We start from the raw sequence: 24887 nt of genomic DNA on the forward strand, positions 1-24887 counted from the left end.
GTGAATCGCTCCCTGAAACTTTGTCAATTGACAGAGTCTATGAACAACGGCCAATTAATCATGTGAAATGTTTATTTATTTTTACCAAACGTTTCCCAACTACAGCATTGTGATGTAGCCCTCTCTCCGCATATCAGAATTGGTACCAACAGTCAGTGATGCGCCTCCGATGGTTAGATGCATGCAATTTACAAGCACAGCAGACCTTGCTCCAAAACGGTAAAACACAAATTACAAGGCTGGCCGTCTGTCAAAAGCTTAGGTTTCCCTGGGACCTGGAGACAGATCCACCAAATTGGGATGCCTTGACTCCTTGCAGCTAAAAGAAATCGGGACGGTCGATCATAAGAACGAAGGGACGCATATAAGCGAATCCAACGTAAACATTGAAGTCAATTGCGAGACGTTGAAACCCCCTCGAGATTCTGTCAGAATTGACTATTTTAGTCCCTCATTGTTCTCCGTGATCCTCTTCAAAGACATTCGACTTGGCCACAAACTGCCGAGACCGGTTTGATACACATGGAACATGTACAGAAGGGAGGCTGGCTTCTAACCGGGGTTAAGCACAGGGCTGCCAACGTGCCCTGTGAGGCTCAGTAGGCTCAGCGCGTCTCAGCGACGCTCAGCGGCCTAGACCGCAGCTGTAGTGGATGCTCTTCAGGGGCTCTCAACCAAGGTTCGCACGTTAGCGGACCCGAATGATCATAGGTCGCGTCACCCCACACAATGGACCCTTGATCTGAGGGACGCGCCCTGGGGCTAGACGGCCATCCTCGCCATTGGCGCGCTGAGTTTGTCGCGTTACATTCTGGTACGTAAATCTCAGACCAAGGTGCGTAATTTTTGGACTGTTAGTCAAAATGTCGCCAGTCTTGAGACCTCAGGCATGATATCGGAGAAGGCAGCCCCTTTGCCTCAGGCATATGTGTTACCGTCATTATGGTCTGAGCCTGTACCCCATGGAGCAAGAAAACTTCTGACGCTCAGCTAGGATGCCAAAATTATTTGAGCGGAAGCCTGCCGAGAATTACCTGAACTTGCCTGAATCTTTTTATTACCCATGTACAAGGCCCTAGATTTTCTTACCTCCCTTAGGCACTCCACTAACAAATCCCGTTTGACTGTCAATTGATCGTCCGTCGTTTCGCGGGGATTTGACGTTATCAATCTACTAAAATCTGTCCCTTGTGGGATGGAGCTTCAACTGTTCAATGTCCGGCGGGGTTGAGATATCTGCCAACAATCTACGTCGCGTTTGTGGATAGTTGACATTGTGTTTGTGTCGGTTGCTGATTAACTCATAATATAGGTTTGTGGAAGCCGCGAGAAATTAAAAACCAATATCCATGATGCCTCTATACGAAATGAGACGAGGGCCTGGTTGTCTTGGTGCTCTCGCTCTCATTTATTACTGCAGTTGCTCGTAATAAAACAAACTTCAGCTCGCAATATACCAGTTCTCATTGCCCAGTAAAACGAATGCAAAATGTTTCATCCTAATATTCTGGCTCTATCACTATGACATGAGCTCAATCAACCGGCATTTCCAGCCTAGCACGTGGCTGACAGCTGTCTTCCATGGGTATCTACACGTGCCATGATCCCAAGCCAACTCTCGCAAGATTGCTAAAACGAAGTTTGTTCCATAAGTAAGTTTGCTTCCATGCCAATCGTCCTGATCGGCACAATCTTGCCGTCTATGCCGTCGACGATCATTTGGGGGCATCTTCCCCTGAAAATCTAGAATTTCTCATAGCCACCCATCCATCCATCTGTGTCCTGCAATTGCTAAATCGTCGTCACATAATCACATTCATAGGCCCCCCCCTTTGTATCTCTTAGTCATCCTCGGGGGGCAGTTCATCGTCGATGTATCGAATTAGCGATACCCTCATCTCTGTGCTGTCATTGCCTCGCAACACGTCACTGACGAAGTGAGCTTCAACTTGCATTTGCACCATCTCCAGAGCTCCTCGTAGCACTCCGCACAGAATGTTGGAGTACCAAAGTTGATCTTGCGCTCGACCATCGTCGGGGAGCTCGACGAAGTCGGCCAAGGGATTCTCTTCAAATACCAGTGAGAACTGGTCATTTTCGCTTGTCCAATTCATCACCTGGGGCGTAATGTTGAGGAATATCTTGAATCCAACCTGGTTCTCTCGTTAGTCATTGTCTGACGCTGCGCATTATGTCTCCCTACCCTGGAGATCATTTCTGCCGTCTCGCGGAAGTTGGCGCATCGCTTCATGGTGTTGGATTTGGCGAGGTAGTCTTCAATAAGTCGCAGACCAATGTTGTAACCCATCTTGTCGAGCTGCTTGTTCACCTCGGCATAGTCGCTCTCGTAGTCCTTGCATAGCTGTGCGACGATAGTTCCGTAGGTCAAAGTGACGAGCTCAGCGTTGACTTTGTCGATTCGAGTTCTGTTGCTCTGTTAGAGAGGCGTCCCATTGCGGTCTCAAGCGGCAATCGCTTACTTCCAGATTCTAGAACCGGGTTAGTCTTTAGCAATAATTTGGGGACCGAATAGTTGTCATGATGAACTTACTCCTCGCCCACGCGGGACGCTTTGTTGGCCGCCATTATTGCGGCTGTAAGGGAGGGGTTGTGGAGGAGTTCAAACAGCGACCGAGCTCTACAATCAAGATGGCGAGGAGTGAAAAGATCGTAGAAATGGAAGAGACTCCAAAATCATACGCAAACAGAGCTATGTCGATGTAGCTTGAACCAGGGAGGTGAAGCAGTAGCGCCAACACCGCTCTGGAATGTCGGTGCACGGAGGGTTGAAACACCGACCTCAGGAACAATCATCGGCCCGGCCACCAATCAATCGCAGGAGCTCGATTTACTTTGCATGAAGCCCACCACCGCCGTCGTCAAAAAGTGAAGCAACAGGAAGCTCTAAGCTCACTTGACAACCCTCGAACTCGACAAAAGCTGGCGCATTCACATAATCAGCGTCGCATACGATCTTTGTCTTCCTTGATACCCTTTCAACTTCGCCATGTCCGCCGAAAAACGTCCTGCCGATGGGGATCCCAGCTCTTCTCAGTCGCTCGTGAAGCGACAAAATGTCAACCCTTCTACGGGCGCTCTCGCGCGTCTGAACGCGTCAAGCAATGCACTGGTGCAATCTGTACGTTGGAAACTGTCTAATTTCTCAGGTCGCTGTACTGACTGATGCAGGCACCAAGGACAAGCGGGCTTCAAGCTCCTGTCATGCAACTCTCAGGACACTCGGGCGAGATTTTTGCAGCAAAGTTCGATCCTACAGGCAACCTGATTGCTTCTGGTGGAATGGATAGATCACTAAGTGAGCCAAGAACAATACCTTCTAGGCGACAACGAACTGACTGTGGTAGTGCTTTGGAGAACGTATGGCGACTGCGAAAACTACGGAATATTAAATGGTCACCGCGGTGCCATTCTGGACTTACAATGGTCGCGCGACTCGGAAATTCTATACAGTGCTTCGGCCGATATGCACCTTGCGAGCTGGGATTTGACATCGGGCACACGAATCCGCAGATATGTTGGACATGAGGAGGTTATCAACACTGTGGGCATCAGCAGACGAGGAGAGGACATACTCGTCAGTGGTAGCGACGACTCGACAATTGGAATTTGGGACCCCCGATCGAAGAACGCCGTCGACTATATCGATACCATGCTCCCTGTCACCGCCATTGCTGTATCCGAGGCTGGTAACGAGATATACGCTGGCGGCATCGACAACGATATTCGAGTATGGGACTTGCGCAAGAAGTCGGTGATATACTCGATGCTCGGCCATTCAGACACCATCACCTCATTAAGAGTTTCGCCAGATTCTCAGTCACTTGTCTCGTACGCCATGGACTCTACAGTTCGAACATGGGATATCCGACCTTTTGCACCAACAGAACGACAGATTCGAACCTTTGACGGTGCGACAGCGGGCACGGAGAAGAATCTTCTCGGAGCAAGCTGGGACTCAGAAGGCAAGAGAATTGCAGCAGCATCAGGAGATGGAACAGTCATGGTCTGGTCAAGCGAGACAGGCAAGCTCGCTTACAAGCTGCCCGGTCACAAGGGCACAGTCAACTGCGCAGAGTTCTCGCCAAACAAGGAGCCTATTCGTAAGTATTCTGCTGATCCTCTGCGAGGCGGTGAACTAATAAGTTACAGTACTTTCTGCATCGTCAGACCGCACAATGCTACTTGGCGAGTTGAAATGAGGAGGTTAAGCAATAACTCGATATTTAAATCTACTACCCGTACTCTCCCTGACATATTGAACCACGAGATGCGCGCTCCCGTGTCAGGGCTCAGTATTCTGGTAACCTTTATGCCATTGAAGCTTACCATTGAGGGCGTACCAAGGGAGGGGCATCCCCCTCACCCTCACCGTGGCTGAATAGTGTAGCCGTTAGGATGACGCAGGGAGCTTTTTGTAACTAAGTCTCTCCAATATTGCTAGGGAGCATGAATATTCAATCTGGGGAAGCTCTGGAGACGGTTAGAAAAGCGGATTACAGCATGCACAAAGTTCTTGAGATAACATTGGGAAGGGTGAAGGAGGCGTTTATGGCTTGTATCAAAAGATGAGACATGAGCTAGGGGCATGCATAGATGTTTATACTATATGTGCAAATAGTCGATTAATAGTAAGCCCTTGAAGAAACAAGCCACATCAAACACGATCAAAACTCGAGGGAGATGTTATCTTCCAATGAAGTTAGTTGTATGTAACCCTTCCTCAGACACTATCCAATGATTGTGAGGTTACAGCTGCATATAGCCAGAATACTTGGGTTTCAGGTTCATACCCCTGGTTGGCTGTGAGGCGCTCCAAGCAAAATGCGGCGTACTTCAACCCGAGACGTTTAGATGCAACAAGGCAAAAAGGCTCTGAAACTTATAAGTTCATGACATAATAGTTGCAGTTTAAGCATAACACAAAGTAATTGTGAAAATATGTGATAGCATCATCTTGAGCTGAAGGCCGACGGTCGACCTCCAGAGATAAGCCGCATCTCGACTAGCTCTGAAGCTGGTTACCCCTGGATAGAGCTCGGACTGGGTAGCAATTTGTAGATCTCCACTTCCCACGTTTTTCCAACACGCACGGGACGTCCAATCTATTTTGCTAGAGCAACTTATCAACTGTAGCAGGTTAATTTCGTGGAAGCCAACCAAAATCCATCGCCGAAAACAGCCGTAAATTGTACAGCAATCACATCCTCAATCCCTGTTGTTTATGTACATCCTTCAACAGCTGAACCTGGGCTCCTCCTTGTAGAGGGGGGATATCCCTGACGCGGTTTGTCCCTTTCGGAGGACCCGTAGGCTAAGGTTTATGAACATGGGTCCTTGAACCTTTCAGTTCAATCAAGGGGTCGAAAAAGGGAACCTCGTGTGAAAACGACAAGACAAACGACGGGCCATCTGCCCACTAACATAATTAGATCATGACTGAAGCCGGGGCCATTTTTTGCTTTATCGAAACCTGACCCTCTTTTATTGTCTCTCGCTGCCGTCTTCGTTCGGTCCCTTTTGGCGTTTGTTGTCTCAGAAAAAGTCAAGACAGGTTCTTGAACCCTTTTGTTATTTACTTGTTGTATATCTTGTTCCTTCTCTACTAATAATGACCGAGATGGTACAAATTTTCATGTTGAGCGTGTAGTTTTATCGTATGTTCTTTTTTATGTTCTCCCGTGGACTCTGTTGAAAATTCACGATAGCGCCGCCTTAGTCGCTTTTACCTGAGTCGTAACGGATCTATATACTGCCTCGGGTGCCCCCGTCGAAATATGGACTTGAACCGTTCTGACATGGAGAGGCTTCGTGCTGATCTCATACAACGATCAAGGATGGAGCGAGGTGGTAGTCCGAATGGAGGCGACGTCAACCTCGACGTCAATGTTGATGTCGAAGCTCAGCACAATATACAAGAACCTCGTTCGAGTCCTCCGCCCCTGTCACGGTTGCTGAGTCGGAGAGAACCTGCTTCAATGACGGGACAAGCTCATCTCGCCGAGATCGAGAGCGTCAAGTCTCAAGACTCGAATACGAATCGCCCTGGGGGCTCTCGAAGATTTGCTGTACCGGGGTTCCTGCGAATATGGGGACGTAACAACACCACACCACAATCCGACGATATTCGCATTGCCACAGCTTCTCCCGCGCCGCTTCTACCCATCGCTGAACCTCAGTCGCCGACGAGACCGGATCCTGTGGCTGCACCTTCAGAATCGCATCGATCGCGACGTCAAAGACGACAACGAAACCCTCCTCAAGACCCATTGGAAGCACATCTCTCTGAAATCCTGGGTGGATCAACTATTAGAAGGCATCGAAGACGGAGGGAATACCATGAAAGAGAACGTGATCGCCACAGGTCGCGAAGAAGTCATCAGCGACATCCCAAGTTCTTCCTGGGCTGTATACCATGGGTTCGATCGAGGCGCATGAGAGCGCAGATCCTGAGATGTTTGACTTCAGGTCTGTTTCTTATAATTCTCGTCACTGTCTGTAAGTCAAGACCCAATCGTGCCGCCTGTGTAATTGCGATACTGATCAGGAATAGATCTCGCCCTTTCCATGACACACAAGGTCAACACGCGCGAAATGAACATCATGCTCATTCTTGTCGTCTTGTTCGCCGCCGCCTTCTTCTTCCACGGTCTTATTAGACTGTGTCTCCTAATAATAAAAAGTAATCGCGAAGCCGCTGAGCGGGCAAATCGACCTCCTCGGTATCGTGCGCCTCGATATGCCGTACCTCCTGTTCCCATTCCTGTTGTTCTTGCGCAGGATGAGGAAGCTGTCGGTATGGAGAGTGAAGCAACAAAGACACTACCACCAGCCTATGGACGATGGCGTGAGACAGTGGTATGTATCTAGCCTGCAACTTTTGACAGGATGACGCTAACAATTTGCAGCGAGTTGATCCCGATCGTTTGTTCTGGCAGCGCAACGAGGCCGTGGACCTTTCTCAAATAAGACCTAATACTCGAGCTGGTCCCAGGCCACCGTCGTATGTGTCTGAAGATGGTATATCATATGTAGTCGAGGCGCAACCTCGATCAACTGCACCTACAACTGAAGTGCCTCTACCAACACATCCATCGGAGCTTGGTAGAGTGGCTAGGGTACCAACAGAGTAGGAATCATCAAGGGACAATTTCACAGGGCATCATAGCGAGCAATATGCATGGTTTATATGAAAGCGAAGACACATTTGAAGACCCAGAGCCTCTCAGAGGCATTGCCAAATCAGCGTACACGAGTATCTGCACCATTGATATCACATATTAGTGAAGTTTTGCATAGTATTGCTTTTGAAAGGAATTGAGGTTCAGGCTATGAGATACCAGATACCAGATAGGAAAGGCAATACTATAGGCTTGCCCTCAGGTGAAGTTGCTCGTGCCTGTTTATCGGTAATTAGAGACCCAGTCGCAGTGATACTCAGCAGGTGGTGGTTGCTCAATCTCGCGATCAGGTTATCCCTCTCGTCTGAGCACTGAGCAGGGAGTAATTGTCTCGCGGCGAGTCTCGGAAGAGGCGTGGGGTTGCCATGGCCAGGGTTTGACATCACGCGGTTATATCCCATCCCCTGCCAACTGCAGCTGGGCCAGGAAATCAAACTTCCCAAAAGAAGGGTTCAACCAAATTCCAGCTTGGAACAAAGACCGTATTAGAGAGAGCATTCTGTGGGAGCCATCTGCATTTTGCGTTTGCATGATAGGCCAGTTGGAGAATAAGGTTGGTTGTCAGGTTGTCTGTATCACGTGAACACCTTAAGGTGAATCAGTGCTTCATCAATTCGCTTGGCAGGCACAGCGAGGCCAGATGGGAAAGCATCGCTTCCTCCCTAGTGAACTCCCATTCTTTCCTAAAGCAGAGAGGTTCGAGGTGAGATGTGAAGGGCAAGGGTTAGTCCTGATTGGAGCGTGGACTCGACCCCCAGTCAGTGGCTTCTCTGCCCTTTGTCCTTTTAGTTCAGCGCGTTTAGAGCGTGTGTGATGATGGTAAGCGAGGGTTAAGGGAGATTCTGCAGTTGACTGAGTGAGTTTATGAGAATGAGTTGATCTTGGACAGTGACTGAGTTATTCTTAAGCTACTTTATCTGATGCGTATAATCACAAGTCACGCTCTACACTTATTCAGAGCTCATTCAGGCTTGAGGTTCAGCAACTGTTACGCAGCTATATCCATTCCACCGAGGCAATTCAATATGTACCAACTCCATTTCCCCTCCCCCTCCCTGGACTAAAAGTCCGTCCACTTGGCTAACTAATCCCACTTCAGTCGCGCCGCTGGGTGAGCCAACCTGAGCGAGCCTGAGTCGAGGTCGCCCCCTCCCCACATCCCAAACATCCACAATCATCATAATGGATCCCGTTTCCGTTCTGATTCGACTCGTTTGTGGGTGGTAACTCGACTTAGGCCTCGTTAGTGTCAGTCTCGGGGGTCGGGGGTTGTCCAGTCGTATGGTGAAGAAATGGCAGGCAGTGCGTGTCATTCGCTCCTTGCGCTGTGTGTGCCCGCGGTTGGGTGCTCCCCTCATTTTGAAAAAATTTTAATTCGAAAAATTATTCCCATTTTCCCATTCCATTTAGGACAAAACAAAGAACCGAATACTGTTTCTCTTTGGTGTTGAAGTGCCATTTTTCGGTGTCTCGATACCTCTCTACCTATTCATTATTTTTGTTCAACAAAATCCACTTATTGGATCATCGTTATTTTTTACTTTTCCATTTTCCTACTATACCTACCCATCAAGCTCCCTCCGAGTCCATAAAGGTATGTTGATGCTAGAGCGTGCGTTGCTGCATTGCGGTTTTTGGTTTTGTGCTGCTGCTGTGTTTTGCTGCCCCTCCTTTGCGCGACAACAACGCCCATATTCGACATGCCTCGCCTATCGCAAATAGCGAAATACTTGTGGCCCCCGTTCTCGAATTTATCGAATACAAAATCAATATCGAATTTTTGTTGCGATTCAAACCCCGTTTTCTGCTCTCAAATCCGTCGATGCAAGAAATCCCTCGTTTGAAGCTTCGGCCTCACAACAACCCACTTCCAAAAGCCTTCCGTATTTGGCCTCCGTGTACGACCCGATATTCCGGCGCAAGCTCCGGTCTTCAACGGTCCGCGTCCGAACTATATCGCCTTTTATCTCCCGGTTCTCTCGAGAGCTCTGGTCTTGGTGTTGCCCCTCGGCACACTCGAAGTGCGGGGTTGACGATCTGGGATTGTCAGAGCTTATCATATGACTACCAATTGGACAATCACATTGTCCCGGCCTTCAGTATTGGAACCGAGCTCAACAAGAGCTGCGGTAGCCTCAACGGCATTTGCGCCACTACGAAGCTTGTGCGACTTGGAATAAGCCCATGTCGCCGTCGACCTTGGGTCCTCGACGCCTACAAGGGCATATTCGACCTCAATCAATGGACGGATTACCTATCATTCCATGTTGGACCAAAGACACGATGGACCATGCCGCTCTGGTGTACCCTGGAGTTGCGACAAAATATCCATACTGGCGACTAGGCGACAGCAGATACACAGCAGCAGCAGCACCATAATGCACAACTAAACACTGCATTGAATACTGTAACTAACTTTGTTGATTCAGACCTATCTTCAAAATGTCTTCTCTTTCTCGACGTGCTTGCTACAAGTGTGGCAATGTTGGCCACTACGCTGAGGTCTGCTCTTCTGCTGAGCGTCTCTGCTACAACTGCAAGCAGCCTGGTACGTGCCAATGATGTGTCAAGACAGACTTGATCTAATTTCCAAAAGGCCACGAGTCCAACGGATGCCCTCTTCCCCGAACCACTGAGGCCAAGCAGTGCTACCACTGCCAGGGTCTTGGTCACGTCCAGGCTGACTGCCCTACCCTCCGCCTGAGCGGTACCGGCACCAGCGGCCGCTGCTACAACTGTGGCCAGCCCGGTCACCTTGCTGTATGTGATGGCATTACCCTGAATTATGGACATAACTGACTGATATAGCGCGCCTGCCCCAACCCTGTTGGTCCTACTATGGGCCGTGGTGCTCCCATGGGTCGTGGTGGCTTCCCCGGTGGTTACGGCCGGGGTGGTTTCGCCGGTGGTCCTCGCCCTGCCACTTGCTACAAGTGTGGTGGTCCCAACCACTTTGCTCGTGATTGCCAGGCTCAGGCCATGAAGTGCTATGCCTGCGGCAAGCTCGGTCACATTTCTCGGGATTGCACTGCTCCTAACGGCGGTCCTCTCAACACTGCTGGCAAGACTTGCTATCAGTGCGGTGAGGCTGGACACATCTCTCGTGACTGCCCTCAGAAGAACGCTCCCGGTGTTGGCGAGATTCCTCAGGAGGTTGATATCAGCAGCGTTCCTGCTCCTCCCGTTGCTTCTATCGCTCCCGTGGCTTAAACAAACCCTGGAGTTGGCTGTTGGTGTATGCCCCTGGTGGCGTATGTCCCAACAGCGGTTCAGAGCGTCGTTCTGGGATGGCCGACACTTTTGCTTTTCAACAGTTGTTCTTTTTGATGCCGACACGTGAACATATCACTACATCCTTACTCTCAAATTATTTCTTTGTTTTGGTTCTTGTTCTTTGATCCGAAGCATGCATTTGCCAGCATCACTTATCTGGCCTCGACTTGCATGTCATTTTCGGTCCGTCCGAATTCATCTTTCACTTGAGCGATGCCACATTGTTCCAGCGGTGGTACATAGTCGATGCAGCATTGTTGCTATCACGACCCGCGAGGAAATGTCGGTACTTGACAAGGAAAGATTTCTAGCAACGAATTTCCTTTTTCCAACATTCACCTAGACTTGTTTGCGTGGATCCTTGGTTACTAGGGGGTCTCTGAACGGCTTGTCCGTTATCTGGCACCTTTCCTCAGATACAACCTTGGATCATTCACCCAAGGACTACTACTACGATTTGAACGACAGACGCTGTCACGTAGCTCTTAACGACTTTCGAAAATTACGGCACCCTGCGAAGGATATACCCCGCGAGGCGATGTGTTGGTTGTTGAGCTTGGAAAAGAAAAGCGCAGAGACTCAGGCTTTGATCAGTGAAGATGTCCCCGCTAGGATGCGGGTGAGATTAAGCCTCGGGAGAGCTTGTGTTGTCGCCTGGCGGCAGAAAAGACCAGTGGATGCGTGCGTGAGAGTGGTGGGCTGAAGGCCAGATGATCAATGATCATAGGGGATAGGATGCTGTTTCTTGTGGGCAACGGGTTTCTGATTGCGCTGATGCATGAAGAGCTCGTTCGATGCGGAAGATGGCATTCTACAGAACGGCAAACAAACAGACAAGCAACACAGTTTGTGAGGACAGAAGCCTTTGAAGTACTTGAGGCTTCCTTACTAATGGCTGTTTGCTTGTGCTCATTGTTTTGGCGTGGCTGATGGATGAGGAGTGGAGGCTGCAGTGGTGGTTAGTGACAGACGCGCAAGATGCGGCGAGAAGAGTTGTAAATGATTTGATACGCACCCATAACCCCCAATGAAGCGAAGTGGCATCAACGAAGCAGAATGTGTGCGGCGAGATGTGTTGATGACTGAAGATTGTATTGTATGAGTATGAGCATGAGTACTACGACTGGCTTTGTGTTTGTCACGGCAATGCCCTTGTATTGGTACATGGGACAAGAGCATAATGTCTCGGCGTTTGGGATCATCATTTTGGACGGTTGGTACACGATATGTATAACTCGGTAACTAATCCTGTCAGAGTCAGGACTCGACAGGTTGTTTTTGTTAGGTATGGTTTGGTGTAAGGTATATTGATCTGGCACAGATCAGAGGCGTACGCAAAGACAAATTCATCGAGGGCATGGAATGGCAACACTGGTAAGGCTAAAAAGAAGGGAAATTGTCCTTCTAATTAACATTGCTCAAGATTATGAGTATCAACTTAATAGTAAAAAGGCGATTGCAGTTCACTGTAGTATTGTTCATCTATTCCCAACGCTTGCAATGAGTTGATCATATGCATTTACCCTAAATTATCCAATTACTCCCTTACCCAGCCCATCTAATTTGCCTATCAATCATCATTTTCGTCGGTATGAGGTCCTCCTCTAATACTGGCAAATACCACCAATCTCATCGTCCATGGTCCACGACCCAGCAAGACCTTTAATCTCCACATCCTCCGTCAGACTAACATCATCCTGCAACGTCTTCCCCAAGAAGAAATCATTTCTCCCCTCCGTCTGCATCTTCCTCTTCATAAACCGCCTCGTCCACTCCTCAACCGCCGGCTCGCCCGTCTCATCCCTCGCCTGCTTCAAGAACGGAATAAGCGCCGTGCCGCCCGTGCCCTTCTGGTTCTCCTTGTTCTTGCGCGATGCGACTGCGAGGTTGAGCTTGTTGCGGGTTACTTCGGGGCTGCGGGAGCGGCTGCGCGCGCGGACTTGCTTGGAGGGGTTGATGATGTAGCGTGTCACGATGGCGATGTGCTTGTCGCGGAATGCGCTTAGCATGGCGAGACAGGCGTCGTAGGCGAGGCAGAGTTGTTTGTCTGAGTGGTGAGATTCGACGTATTCGCGGATGTTGGCGACGTTGGATACGTCGTTGAGGAAGCGGGCGTGAGGGCCGGGCATGTAGCGTCTCATCTCCATGATGAAGTTGTGTCGGTTTGCAGCACGGCCTCGATCGCTGTCTGAAGAGGGATCGCGAGGCTCGCCTGTCGGACGGTGCTCAATTCCAAGAATGATATCAAAAAATTGAATCAGACTGCTCTGAGCGTTGCTGCCACCGCTGTATTGTCGATATTCCTCAGTGCCGGAACCGTCTTCGTAAATGACACCATTAGGGAGGCCAGCCTCCGCCATGTTCTTGCTTCCAGCAAGGAAAGGTCTAATTCGGTGATAAAAGATGGTAGGATCGCAACTCTCGTGCATCCGCTGAAGAATATTCGTCAAGTCTGTGAGACGCTCTGCGAAAGTGCGCAGACAGCGCGTAACGGCAGCACTGTCTCCATGACGAGCAGCAGCAATGGCCGTCAGCATTAAAGGAATAATTGGCGCGCCACGAGCCTCGATGGCTACTGAAACAAGGTAGAACCATGATTCATCAAGAGCTCCAGTATATGTGTTTAGAGTGGCGAGATTCTCAAGGTTATCGATATCCTCGTCAACAAAGAGGGGTTTAAAGTTCCAGAGACAAACAGCAGCATACGTCGCAACAGGCGGCACTTCCAGATGCTCAGAGATCTCCAGCAGCGGAACGGAAATAGATGCAGGAAGTCTATCTGATGGTGAATCACCACCCCAGATATATCCATGGGCCATGAAGCCTAGTAGTGAATAGGCACGTCGCCACTCAGCGTCATGCTCGAGACCGATTGTCGACAGAACTGGTAATCTGTCGATAACACCACGCAGTCTGCGGCTGAGGATAAGAGCCTGGAGGTTTGCGGCGATGGCCTCCCATTTGTTGTAGTATGGATCCGGGAGACGGGTCAAGGGAAGAGTATCCGGGAGGAAGCCGTGAGTTGGCGAGATGCCGTACTCGGCTAGGACTGGGATAGAGGGAAGCATTTTATGTGAATATTCCCTCTAAAAGTTGTTGAAGGTTGTAAAGAGGAGAAGTCGCAGGCTGAAACAGAGAATCAGCAGATGCGAAAGAGCCGTGTTCCGGGAACCGGAGACGGAATAGTGGGGCCGCTCCGGAAGGATCAGATCAGAGAAGAAATAACAACGGTGCTTTCAAAACTCTGGGGTAGTTGAAGCCAAGGCCGGTAGTTGTGGAATAATGGATATGATGGAGAAACAAAGAAAGAACCAGCTTAAAAAAAAATTAGTTCTGGGGATAGACTACAAGGCCTAATAAATGACTCTTCCTATGTTTTCTCGTGCTAGTTTCTGCGGCGAAACGGTCGAGCAGAGAGCATGATTGGCCGATTCGGATGAGTGGACAGTTACGAGAACCACTGTAAAGAGGGAGGGTTCTAGAACGCCACATGGATGCAGAAAAAAGGTTTAATTAGCGCGCATAATGTGTTTTTCCCTGGTTGTGAACTTGTAAGTGCCAAAGAGGTTGCGGAGGGACCGGGTTGTCTGCGGACGTGAAGCCGGATCTTGCTCCGTCTTCGGCCGATGTGATGGTGCTTGGATTTGTAATTTACATTTACATGTGATGTTTTGTGGCTTGGGATCTGGGGTTTTGATAACGTTGATGGGAGGGCATTATTAATTGATGTTATTGCGAAGGGTGTTGTTGAGTTAGAGTTGAGTCTCTGAATGGTTGGTTTTTGTTACCCTACAGCTAGAGGGAAATGTCTCGGTTTTATTTCCGGCGCGCAGATCACATAACTAGATAGTATTCGATAGAGAATTTGGCTGTTGATGGTTGAGTCACCAACGGCCAAGCGATCTTTTTTTTTTCACTTATGTTTCAGTCATGTTGGTGGAAAGCGACAGGCAAATGGCTTCAACCACCCGAAACTCAATCGTTGTGAGACAGAGGTTATCCAGATTATGCATGGCTCCGATGATGTGGCCTCCTCAGCCTTGTTTAAGAAGTAATTAACTCGGGCAACATAACCATTGATAGCCACTGATACCAGAGTTCGTCTCTTACATATATAACGATAACGAAGACAAATGTGTACTCACTCACCATCTCCCACTTCAATTGCTTCAGTTGGTGTTGAAGTCTTAAAAACCCCCACCCCCACTATCCGCGGCTCGGGTCGATTTTAGGAAGGTGCACGGTACGTACCCCATTACGTCGATTGCATGAGGTCCAACATGGAAGACGCACGAACCACCAACACCGAACCAAGCTACCTCACGACGACCTTCAAGGTCAACCTCAGATGTGAAGAGGCCCATCTTCCTTGATATCTCCATAAAAAACTTGGGTTACTTGGCAAATAACACGATGCCTGTCCAGCAACATGTGCTGAACTGGCTCTACAGCGTTCTCACAAGCGTACGTATCTCCTCCTCCATACTTCCCCCGCTCGTTCAAAAGAGCTGACTTGAACGCGCTACAGGAGTATCACGATGTGAATCGTGCCTACAACGATGTCGCGCAGGCTCTCGACCGATTCCCCTCGCTATCGCCGCGAACCGATGTGCACAGTACGTTCGCATAGAGCTACCAACCAGCTTGCGCTCTAAACTCCAGCTTTGTCGCATTCGGATATTGACCCTCACCAGCGTTCTCGAATGGCGCCAATGCCTTGTTGCTTCATCTCTCGGGGACTCTCCCTGTTAATTTTCGCGGGACGACGTACCGTTTCCCCATTTCGATATGGGTGCCACACGCTTATCCGCGAGAATCACCCATGATATACGTTGTGCCGACTGAGACCATGATGATTCGACCGGGACAGCATATCGATCCGCAGGGTCTGGTGTATCATCCATACTTGGTGGGATGGGCTGAATTCTGGGATGTACGTTGCCCCCAAGCCACAGCTACAATGTGATGTTTTGTTGCTGACAAGATGACCAGAAATCTAACCTAAGGGACTTCCTCAACATCCTAACCGACATCTTCGCAAAAGAACCTCCAGTCGTAGCTCGGCAACCACAGGCCCGACCACCTCCAGCTCAAGCTAACCCGACACCTCCTCCTGTGCCGCCTCTGCCTCCTGGCATGGGATCAACCTCGCGGCCTGCAACACAGGATCCGCATCCCTCAGAACAGCCACGCCCTCCTCCACCACCCCCGAAGGGCCCTCAGACTACATCGCCTGCGCAGACACAATCTCAAAACGGACCGCCTTTGCCCCCAATCCCTGGACGCTCCCCGGCGCAGTCCAACCGCATGTCACGGCACGACTCAGCTCCTCCTCTGCCACCTCAAGTTGGAAGTCCAAATGCACAGGACCCAAGATTGCCTCGCCCTCAGGAGCAGTATGCGACTCGTCATATACCGCCTGCTGGACCGCCAATGGCTGCACAACCTGGATACATGAAAGATACCCAGTCGTTTGCGTCTCCGTCACAACAACAATGGCAAATGCCACCACAGCATCAGCAATATCAACAGCCTCCACAACCTCCGGCATGGACGGCCCAGGCAGCTCCACCACCACAAAGCCCTGCAAAACCACCACCACCTCCTGATCTGCTTGATGAGCCATTGGAGTTAAGTTTGCCAAATAGTACCGTAGCGGCTCCTCCTATCCCGCCCAATCCCGAAAAGGATGCGTTGTTGCGACAGTTAGCTCAGACACTGTATTCGATCAGGATGCGCAGCCGGCAGCAGAACGACTCAAGCATGGCTGGTTTGCAGGCACAAAGAACAGCAATGCTGTCAGCGATACCAGCCTTCCAGGCCGAAGGTGGCCAGTTGACACAATTGTCGAATGTCTTAACGTCAAACTCTAACATTCTACACGATGCTCTTCATAAAGCGGATGCAGTAATCGAAGGATCCAAGAGCCACCCTGTTCCAGATGTTGATGAGCTCCTTGTAGCTCCTACAGTAGTCGCAAACCAGCTATACACACTAGTGGCAGAGGAGAGAGCTATAGGTGACGCCATATTCATGCTTGGACGGGCTGTCGAGCGCGGCCGCATTACACCAGCAGTGTTTGCCAAGACGACAAGAACTCTTGCTAGAGAATGGTATCTGAAAAAAGCACTTGTGCGAAAGATTGGGCAAGGAATGGGCCTGGCCTCATGATGGGATACCATACGAAATTTGGACTGACGCAGCTCCCTTGCCAAGCGGGGGTTTAGTATTATTCTTGCAGCTGGCAGCCAGGAAGAGCTCCAGGATTGGCATCGTGCATGGAGTAGCAGTTACGTGGCGAGGCACTGGGCAAACTACGACAAGTAAGAGGGGGATTGCAACATACTTTTGAAACGAAGCCAAACGATTGAGTCGACCGGCTAGCTGGATGCCCGTGAAGTCTATCTTGCGATCTCAAGCCATCGATACGGCGAACAGCTCCCGATACGGTTGAAAAAGACTGGGCAGATTAAGAGTCAACGATCAACACCAAAGCGGGTAATTAAACTCTTGATATCAAAACGGATCCCATATCAAATCCATTCCCCTTCCCCCCATCCATGACGGCAATTGGCGTGCACGGAGTCAGGAACACGGGGGAAAAGAAACGAATCCGTCGCCTGGACCGTTAGCTCTCGGCCTGTCAAGATATGCACGGATCGATCTTCTGCACCGAACGAGTCTAGCGGGCTCAAAGAACAATACTAAGCCTCAAAACGCCACGAAATGCAAGAACAATACTAAGGCCAACCTCACCCCCACCGACCTTGGCATTCTTGGTTGAATGTGATAACACCCTTTGAATACAAATCCTGTTCCTGGACTACATTATTCCTTGCCGCTGACAATATCTAATTATTGCTTGCCAAGTTAGCTTAACTGTTTGTTCTTCAAGACCGTTCTCGCCTGGTGTGATCTGTTTAACCATGTTGCCACTTTCTCAATTCTCTTCAGCGTTATACAAGACTTCTCTTCTCACTTCACTTCCATTCTACCCTCTCTTATATATATCTTGAAGAGCTCAGACCTCTTAGTTCTCCGTTCGCTCGTGAACTGTATCCATCCATCTTTGCCACGTTGAGATCCGATCAACATCTACCAACAGCCAACTCCCCTTTCACTTACACTTCACTCCTTTCACTGCTGCTTATCAGATCGCAAGCAATGTCGACCTTTGATCCGTTCACGCAGAACGTCACGTTCTTAGCAGCTGATGGAAACACCACCATCAGCATCCCCGTGATGCTCGTTGACGAGATGCGTCGCATGATGGTCAACACCGTCATCAACTATGCCACACAGCTCGGCGCCTGTCTCGTCATGCTCGTCGTTCTCCTCGTAATGGTGCCCTTTTCCAAGTTCAAGAGACCGTTCAACGCTCTTCAGATCCTCAGTCTCGTCATCTGCTCGGTCAGAATGGTGCTGCTTTGTATCTGGAACATCTCCAAGTTTGCCGACTTTTACCCCTTCTGGTCTCATGACTTTAGCCATATTCCTACCAGTGGGTATGCACCTGCCATTGCCGCCAATATCATCTCGCTCTTGCTCGTCATCTCGATCGAGACGATGCTCATGAGCCAGGCTTGGACGATGGTTAAGCTGTGGCCGAATCTGTGGAAGTATATCATCACTGGTCTTTCACTCGTCATTTCTCTCATGACGATTTGTGTGAGGATTGCTTTCACGGCTGTTCAGATCGAGGCAAATCTCGATACCATTCCGCCGTGGCACATGCTCTGGCTCATCAAGTGGACGGTCATCATGAACGTGTCTTCAATCTCATGGTGGTGTGCCATCTTCAACATCAAGCTCATCTGGCATCTCATCTCCAACCGTGGTATCCTGCCATCTTACAAGACACTCAACCCCATGGAGGTCCTTGTCATGACCAACGGTCTCCTGATGATCATCCCAGGCAAGTCTCTCCCTCACAGCCACTCGAATTCCTCACTAACACTCCACAGTCATCTTCGCCTCTCTTGAATGGGCTCACTTCGTCGACTTCGAAGCAGCATCTCTCACCCTCACCTCCGTCGCCGTCATCCTCCCCCTCGGCACCCTCGCCGCACAGCGCATCGCCGCCAGCAACGCCAACAGCGCCAACTCCTCCGGCGCCTCCAGTGGCATCCGCTACGGCGTCAGCGGGCCTAGCTCCTTCACTGGCTTCAAGGCACCCAGCTTCAGCACCAACCGCAGCGGCGCCACCGACAGACCTCACGTCTCAGTGTACGCCCGCTGTGAGGCTGGGACTTCGTCTCGCGATCACATCAACCCCGAGGATGTTGAGCTCGGTAAGATGGACGGTGACCATGTCCGGGTTGACAAAGCCTTCTTGCAACGTGAAGAGCGGATCTAGGCCACCCTCTTCAATTTCAGCTTCCACGAAAAGACTGCTTTTGGGAAATGGTATTACATGTTCATGTTTTCGACCAAAACAAAACTTCTAGCGCGGCGTATCGGCACAAGTTGCTTTCTTCATTTACTGCTTTTCTTAGCAAACAGCTTTCATACCCAATGCGGTGGATGATGCTTGAGATAACTCGCATCCTACATTCTTTAGTTTATGATATCTCTTTTGAATCGACGGCTTTTAATCATGGACGATGCTATCCATGCCTTGCTTCTTTAGTTAAAAGATGGATAAGCGCTCAAGCGCACAATAGCGATGAATACATTCAGATTGCCAACCCTGCCTTACCCACTGTGATGTCCAGTGTTAGTTTCAGAGTGCTATGTTATCAGCTGCAAGGTAAGACAGTCAGAATGTGATGTGAGTGATTGACACTAAATACTGTATAACAGCTACCATCCAGGCCCGAGTCGCACCAAGATGACATAACCAAGCCTACTCCTTCATCTGGAACTCGTGCGATGAGGCATTTATCTACTCGCTGCGGCCTCCTGAAATCCTTCTGACCTTTTCCTTGCACAAACTAACAAGTCGCTTCAGCTCATTTGCGCGTACCGGTCGAGGTTGCTCCAACTCACAGAATACCTTGGAGACAAATGTGTTGTACGCGGGTGCAGTCTGACGATCATTCTCAAGAAGCTCGATGAGTTCCAGTTCCTTTCCAATGTCGGGCAGAGAAAACCGGTTTGCCGCTCGGGAGAGGGCATGCTTGGTGCGAGAGAACCGCCTTTGAGGTTCTGCGAACAAAGGAGGCGGCGCTACACTAAGTCCAGCCTCTCCATCAATGTTGAAGCCTGCCTGGGTGATGGAACTTCTAGGGAGGGACGATGGCTTTCCCAGCGAAAGAGGCGAGATGATTTCGTTGGTGAGAAAAGTTTGACCGAGAACGGGCTGACTGGGGATCGCATCAATTGAATGGGGTGATAGGGGTTCGTCATTTGCAAACTCAGCAGCCTGGCCAAACTGCACCACAGTATCATCATCAGAGCCCCTAAGTGCCTTCTCTTGGGATGGGGTGATATCTCTCGAACTTGTAGTGCTCCATTCTGAGGGTATCCTTCGATAAGATGTAGAAATCTGTCGAAGGGTGCCCTTGAAGGTCCTCAGAGCACCAACAACAGAACTTTTTCGCTTGCTGATTTTGAACATAGGCTGCTTACCAGTATCGATCGGACGGGGAGAATCAAGTAGAGGAACCTGGCGATCAAGGGACTCAAAAAGGTCGATCTTTTGCTTCAACGGTGAAATGTACTTCTCTGTGTTACGCCGACCGACAGGAGTTTGTGGACTTTCCACTGTAGCACGGCTCCCACGAGGAGCATAACTTTTGGACCTGAATTTTGGCGTATTCAATATTTCGGACTCCGAAGAATCGGAATATCCCAAAAGAGGATGCTTCGATGGCGAATAAGGCGCCTTGTTCTTGGTAAGGATTGACTCGCGCTTTTTGGTGTCAAGAGGAGCGACAGGGGCCACTGGCTGATCCTTCAACTGATCAAACTGCTTCCTGAGACTGGAAATCCTAGAACGTGGTAGGCTTGAGCGACTTGGGGTACTTGCTCTCGCGGACCTGAAAGACATGAGACCGCTGTTGTTACTCGCAGGTTGGCTGGGGACATCATGGGATCCACGAGATTTCCTTCGAAGGCTTGAGCCTCCTGCAGCGACTGTATTTGACAATGAAGATGCTATCTTGCGAGCATTTCGCACCCAGCCATTCTGCCGGGTTTCTTCGATTGTGACTTCGTTCTTGTCAACAAAAACATCATTGCGAGTATCATCAAGCTTGAATCGAGTCGTAGATACCGCCTGCACAGATGATGGTGTCATTTCGGTGTACTGAGACTTGATGTAGCTTGGACTCGCATCAGGCGCACTCATGACGAGACTGTTACGCTTGAAAGAGGTCCATGAGTCATCTGGTCGATTCAAAGGAGATCGCCATGTGCCAAAAGGGTCATCAGAAGCCAGGAGTGTCCGCGGTGAGGGGACAATACGAGACGTAGGCGAGAATGGCTTTGCAACGTGCACTGAATTCGGCGTAGTGGGAACATCGTCTGCTCGTGGTTCTGCGGCTGACCGTCTTGTCTTGATCGATTGCCAACTTTTGGAATGAGCCAGCTTTGATGGCGAACGAGGAATAGAGGTACGGGTGGGACTGGAGGCTTCTATTTCTATCAGAGAGTCAATGCTTTCCTACAGAAGATACACCCGAAACACATACGCGCCTGTTGGTCTGCAGCCTCAAACATTATTCGTCTCTCTGCCACAGACTTTTGCCTTGCCTTTGAGTCCGCATTTCTAGTCGATATCACAGGCGACTGGGCACCAAAAGTTTTTACTCGACGGGTACGAGAGGGTTCGTGGCTTGAAGGAACGAAACGACCAGACGAGACATGGCTAGAACCGGTGGAGCCTCTTTCTCGTCTCTTTGTCGATGAATGAGATGATGGCTTCGAGGCGCTTGATGAAGTTTGCTCAATTGTCGAGGTGACCTTGATAACAGAAGTGGGCTTCGTCTTTGATGAAGGAAGAGGAGGGCTGCCAAAGGAGGAGACTGCTTCAAGAACCTCAAACTTTGAGAGAAGCTGGGCGAACTTGCTGTTGGCCAAGCTGCGGGTATCTGAGCTTTCGGAGACGAACTTGCGTGGTGAATTCTTGCGGGAAGACGAATGCGTGCTCATGTTGGCGGCCTCCAAAGACGGGCGAGGCTGTGATATTGATGAAGATCACGTCTTGATGGTATAATATCACGAGAAAGTGTCGAATGTCGATGCCGTCAAAGTCTGTTCAAAAGATGAGGATGAATCTGCCTGGAACAACATTGTAGAATCGACAGAGATGTCATGAGTTTGGCAGCTGGAGACGGCAAGGCCATGATTGCAGATGGAAGGAGCACCCTCGCCCGATCGCATCGCATCTAGAAGGAAGCGCGATATAGATGATGCACATGCCTACCGAGCTACCTAGCACTGGAACCTACGGCAAGGTACATATGCACCGCAAGCCGTATCCTCAGAAATAAATGTCTCCAGTCTGTTGTGGTTAGCATAACAAAGGCGAGTCTTCAGTATTCGACGTAGCCTTAGGAGCCAAACAGGAGTAGGGGAGACGTCTTATCATTTCCAACCCCAGCCATAACGGCCATGTCGATTTCTATACAGCCCATATCATAATGCCCAAGTCAGGCACAGGCCAACCTTGAAATCCCATCGTGCCTAAACGTACACTGGACGCCAACTAATGTACAAAGTATTTCGATTATGTAGTTCATGAGGGATGCGCAATCCCTACTAATAACTTTTTTCCCCTCCTCCAAATTCTTGATCGCGTATCGTTGCGGCGTCATTTACTGGCTGTCGAGGGATCAGTTCATGTTCGTCGAAACTCGCATGCCGGGTCAACTTACGGAGGCAGAAGGATCTCGCCCCAAGAGCTAGACAAGAATGTCACAACAGCCTAATTCCTTCATCAGCACTGGTTCATCTTCAAATTCAAGATCGCAAGACCAAACTTACACCAAAGATGGCAATGCTGCGGACGACAGCGGCGTTGTCGGGAGAGGTAAGAGCGTCATAGGTGGAGCCGATGAAGCCCTTGGGGGCGCGGCGACCACGAGGCTCAACTTGGATGCGCTTGGGAGGCATTGCGATTATATGGTCGGGTATGCGAGGTTTATGAGTTCGTGATGACTCTAAGTCGATAGAAGAAGCGGGCGCGTGGTTGTCGTTGATCTGGTCGTCGAATTGGAGCAAAAATTTCCGGTACAGCTCGCAATGAAGCTTTTCCACTGATAGCGCGATAGCGGCTAAAGTCACATGACGCGCGCTTGTGAGATGCAACTTGGAAGTTCAAAGCCTACAGAAAAGATGGAATGAGTATTATTCCAATCAAGTTCAGTTGGAAGCAGTATTATAGGAAGTCAAACTTATCCCATTTGCTCAAAAGTCTCGACTTGTTATCTCAATCGTACTTGTACTCGTTGATGCTGGTCCAGCTCCCGGGCACTGCAAGAACTGAGTACGTACCGAATCCGGCAGTTACCCCACCATGACTGAGTATCGCCAACACCTTCGTCATCTTTATCGCGGCTTATCTTATTAATTGTGCTTGGAACCGTCGTATATACTTCATCAAATTCACCCACAAAGGATTATACCTGTTTTTTCTAAGTCTTAAACATAATCTCTTGGAGACCCTCTTGATAATAAATAAGTTTCCGTTCTGGCAAAGACAGAGGCAGCAACAGTGCTTCACTTTCACTCTCGGCATTCACCCTTGTGCTCACTCTTCTTTCATCAACCTACCTCAAAACGAACTTTATCGCGCAAAAGAAAAACATCTAAAAATGGAATCGCCAGGCCCTGGTGGCTTCTTGCCAGCACCTGCTGGTGCAAGTCTTCCTTCACCTGCACCCTCATCAGCTTCATCATTCTCAAACATCCAAGGTCTTCCTACACCAAGAACGAAGGCCCTGAAACCCAACTCAAGTAAAGAGTTCATGGTGCGAAGATATGCCGAGGAACAACTTCTACTAGTAACACGGCGATATGTCAAGAAGTTTGGCAATCCAGAACCCGGCGATACAGTGGTGGGATATACTAGATTTGGTGAAGTATGCCGAGATCTCGATAGCATCACCAATATCTTGTGGAAATCAGGCACTCGTAAGTCACTTAAATCCATGGATCGAAGCCTGACACTAATAATGGACAGCATCCCTCCAAATACCCTTCTTGTTACGTCTCACAAGTGACTTCACACGCTATGTCCGCTCATTCCCTCCCGCACCAAAGGCTTCATTCGCAATACTCCGCAAACTAGATCACTGCTTTGCAAGTCTTCTTTCCGGCCAAGACATCGAAACTCACGAGACATTACCTGGATTTGAGAACGGACTACGCGGTGGCATGACAACGACAGAAATGATCCGCTGCCGAAGTTTAGTTGATCAATGTCGCGTTTTGATGGTGGAAGTAATGCGAGATCCAGCTGAAGAGGACGAAGAGGATGAAGAGGCAGAGACGGATACCGACACAGACGCGGAAGAACCGGGGATCAAGGGATGGGGAGGCGTGGAGGACGATGATGAGATGATGCTCCAGCTTGATGCGGCACGGGTCTTTGAGAAGACAATTGTGCAGCTCAACGAGAGACTCGGTGATCTGGAGCCATTGCAGATGTCTGCTGATTGAGGTGTTCTAAATACAGAAGCACTATATTCTGGAGATTCAGGTGCCGCGTTCAATGAGCTGAAGTGACTAGTTTCAGGCGTGATCATGCACAGATATGAGCTGAACCTTTAGACTGGTCACCGTGTGGGGTGAGCATTGATCGTGGTGCTTGGCTGCAGGACCGTCTTGGGACATGCTTTGCGAAGAGAGATGAACCGGCTCTTCTATAACATGGGGATACATAGGGTTTGATAAGGCTGGTAGATCAGTGGGGGATAAAGTGAATGACACCAGCACAGACGGATAGTTGATTGTCGAGATCACGCATGGTGTTAGATATCCGAGAATCGTGGCAAATCTGCGACGGATCAATCTACAATTAACCACGACTCGAGAATTGTTTCTGATCGACTTGCTCAAGCACAGTAATAACGAGACGGCCATTTACTTGACTACACGTTGCTGGGCCGGGAGCTGTCAATTGAGGCTGTGACTGGCCTCACCTGTCAAATCGTGAAACACAAGGCGTCGGAAATTTAATTACCAGTTCTAGACACTACCAAAAAGCCAAGCCTCAGTCAAAACCCCGCTGCTCAATAGATTTGACTTTCCGAATCGTAGATCGTCTTAATGATTGACAGTAGCATAAACTCTAACTGATTGTCTCACGGTAGCCGAGATGCACTTTTCTCAAAATGGCAGTGAACCATTACGACACAAAGAAGCACCTCTCAAAATACAATGACTGAGATGTTCAATATTGAACTATATGCATAATATTGTGTCTTCATGATAAAGATCAGACCGTAGCATGTCCTTGTTAGTCACTCT

General features: G+C 49.5%; 11 protein-coding genes across 11 annotated transcripts; 7 read left to right on the forward strand and 4 right to left on the reverse strand.

The window, feature by feature from the left end:
• Positions 1–1841: 1841 nt before the first annotated feature.
• Positions 1842–2586, reverse strand: FPRO_08565 (putative BET3; the record flags this gene model as incomplete). The annotated part of the gene is made up of 4 exons (XM_031222247.1): positions 1842–2153; positions 2204–2426; positions 2481–2489; positions 2552–2586. 4 exons carry the CDS (start codon positions 2584–2586, stop codon positions 1842–1844), a joined length of 579 nt encoding a protein of 192 aa, XP_031087725.1.
• A 421-nt stretch (positions 2587–3007) lies between these two features.
• Positions 3008–4220, forward strand: FPRO_08566 (putative U5 snRNP-specific 40 kD protein (novel WD-40 repeat protein); the record flags this gene model as incomplete). The annotated part of the gene is made up of 4 exons (XM_031222249.1): positions 3008–3139; positions 3190–3316; positions 3366–4121; positions 4171–4220. The coding sequence occupies 4 exons, from the start codon at positions 3008–3010 to the stop codon at positions 4218–4220; spliced, it is 1065 nt and encodes a 354-aa protein (XP_031087726.1).
• A 1575-nt stretch (positions 4221–5795) lies between these two features.
• On the forward strand, positions 5796–7151 carry FPRO_08567 (uncharacterized protein; the record flags this gene model as incomplete). The annotated part of the gene is made up of 3 exons (XM_031222250.1): positions 5796–6516; positions 6572–6876; positions 6927–7151. The coding sequence occupies 3 exons, from the start codon at positions 5796–5798 to the stop codon at positions 7149–7151; spliced, it is 1251 nt and encodes a 416-aa protein (XP_031087727.1).
• Positions 7152–9021: 1870 nt separating this feature from the next.
• FPRO_08568 (uncharacterized protein) lies at positions 9022–9543 on the forward strand (the record flags this gene model as incomplete). Its single annotated transcript, XM_031222251.1, has 1 exon — positions 9022–9543. The coding sequence occupies one exon, from the start codon at positions 9022–9024 to the stop codon at positions 9541–9543; it is 522 nt and encodes a 173-aa protein (XP_031087728.1).
• Positions 9544–9641: 98 nt separating this feature from the next.
• FPRO_08569 (uncharacterized protein) lies at positions 9642–10409 on the forward strand (the record flags this gene model as incomplete). Its single annotated transcript, XM_031222252.1, has 3 exons — positions 9642–9747; positions 9796–9959; positions 10008–10409. The coding sequence occupies 3 exons, from the start codon at positions 9642–9644 to the stop codon at positions 10407–10409; spliced, it is 672 nt and encodes a 223-aa protein (XP_031087729.1).
• A 1667-nt stretch (positions 10410–12076) lies between these two features.
• On the reverse strand, positions 12077–13540 carry FPRO_08570 (uncharacterized protein; the record flags this gene model as incomplete). Its single annotated transcript, XM_031222253.1, has 1 exon — positions 12077–13540. The coding sequence occupies one exon, from the start codon at positions 13538–13540 to the stop codon at positions 12077–12079; it is 1464 nt and encodes a 487-aa protein (XP_031087730.1).
• Positions 13541–14885: 1345 nt separating this feature from the next.
• On the forward strand, positions 14886–16643 carry FPRO_08571 (uncharacterized protein; the record flags this gene model as incomplete). The annotated part of the gene is made up of 4 exons (XM_031222254.1): positions 14886–14936; positions 15001–15088; positions 15167–15405; positions 15465–16643. The coding sequence occupies 4 exons, from the start codon at positions 14886–14888 to the stop codon at positions 16641–16643; spliced, it is 1557 nt and encodes a 518-aa protein (XP_031087731.1).
• A 993-nt stretch (positions 16644–17636) lies between these two features.
• Positions 17637–18828, forward strand: FPRO_08572 (putative pheromone receptor; the record flags this gene model as incomplete). The annotated part of the gene is made up of 2 exons (XM_031222255.1): positions 17637–18366; positions 18437–18828. 2 exons carry the CDS (start codon positions 17637–17639, stop codon positions 18826–18828), a joined length of 1122 nt encoding a protein of 373 aa, XP_031087732.1.
• A 528-nt stretch (positions 18829–19356) lies between these two features.
• Positions 19357–21566, reverse strand: FPRO_08573 (uncharacterized protein; the record flags this gene model as incomplete). Its single annotated transcript, XM_031222256.1, has 2 exons — positions 19357–21056; positions 21107–21566. 2 exons carry the CDS (start codon positions 21564–21566, stop codon positions 19357–19359), a joined length of 2160 nt encoding a protein of 719 aa, XP_031087733.1.
• Positions 21567–22287: 721 nt separating this feature from the next.
• On the reverse strand, positions 22288–22529 carry FPRO_08574 (putative TOM-6 tom6 protein (translocase of the outer mitochondrial membrane (TOM) complex); the record flags this gene model as incomplete). The annotated part of the gene is made up of 2 exons (XM_031222257.1): positions 22288–22341; positions 22401–22529. The coding sequence occupies 2 exons, from the start codon at positions 22527–22529 to the stop codon at positions 22288–22290; spliced, it is 183 nt and encodes a 60-aa protein (XP_031087734.1).
• A 701-nt stretch (positions 22530–23230) lies between these two features.
• On the forward strand, positions 23231–24077 carry FPRO_08575 (uncharacterized protein; the record flags this gene model as incomplete). The annotated part of the gene is made up of 2 exons (XM_031222258.1): positions 23231–23549; positions 23599–24077. The coding sequence occupies 2 exons, from the start codon at positions 23231–23233 to the stop codon at positions 24075–24077; spliced, it is 798 nt and encodes a 265-aa protein (XP_031087735.1).
• Between the last annotated feature and the right edge of the window lie 810 nt (positions 24078–24887).

Source organism: Fusarium proliferatum, assembly GCF_900067095.1.
Source record: "Fusarium proliferatum ET1 genome assembly, contig: FPRO_scaffold011, whole genome shotgun sequence".
Taxonomy (NCBI): domain Eukaryota; kingdom Fungi; phylum Ascomycota; class Sordariomycetes; order Hypocreales; family Nectriaceae; genus Fusarium; species Fusarium proliferatum.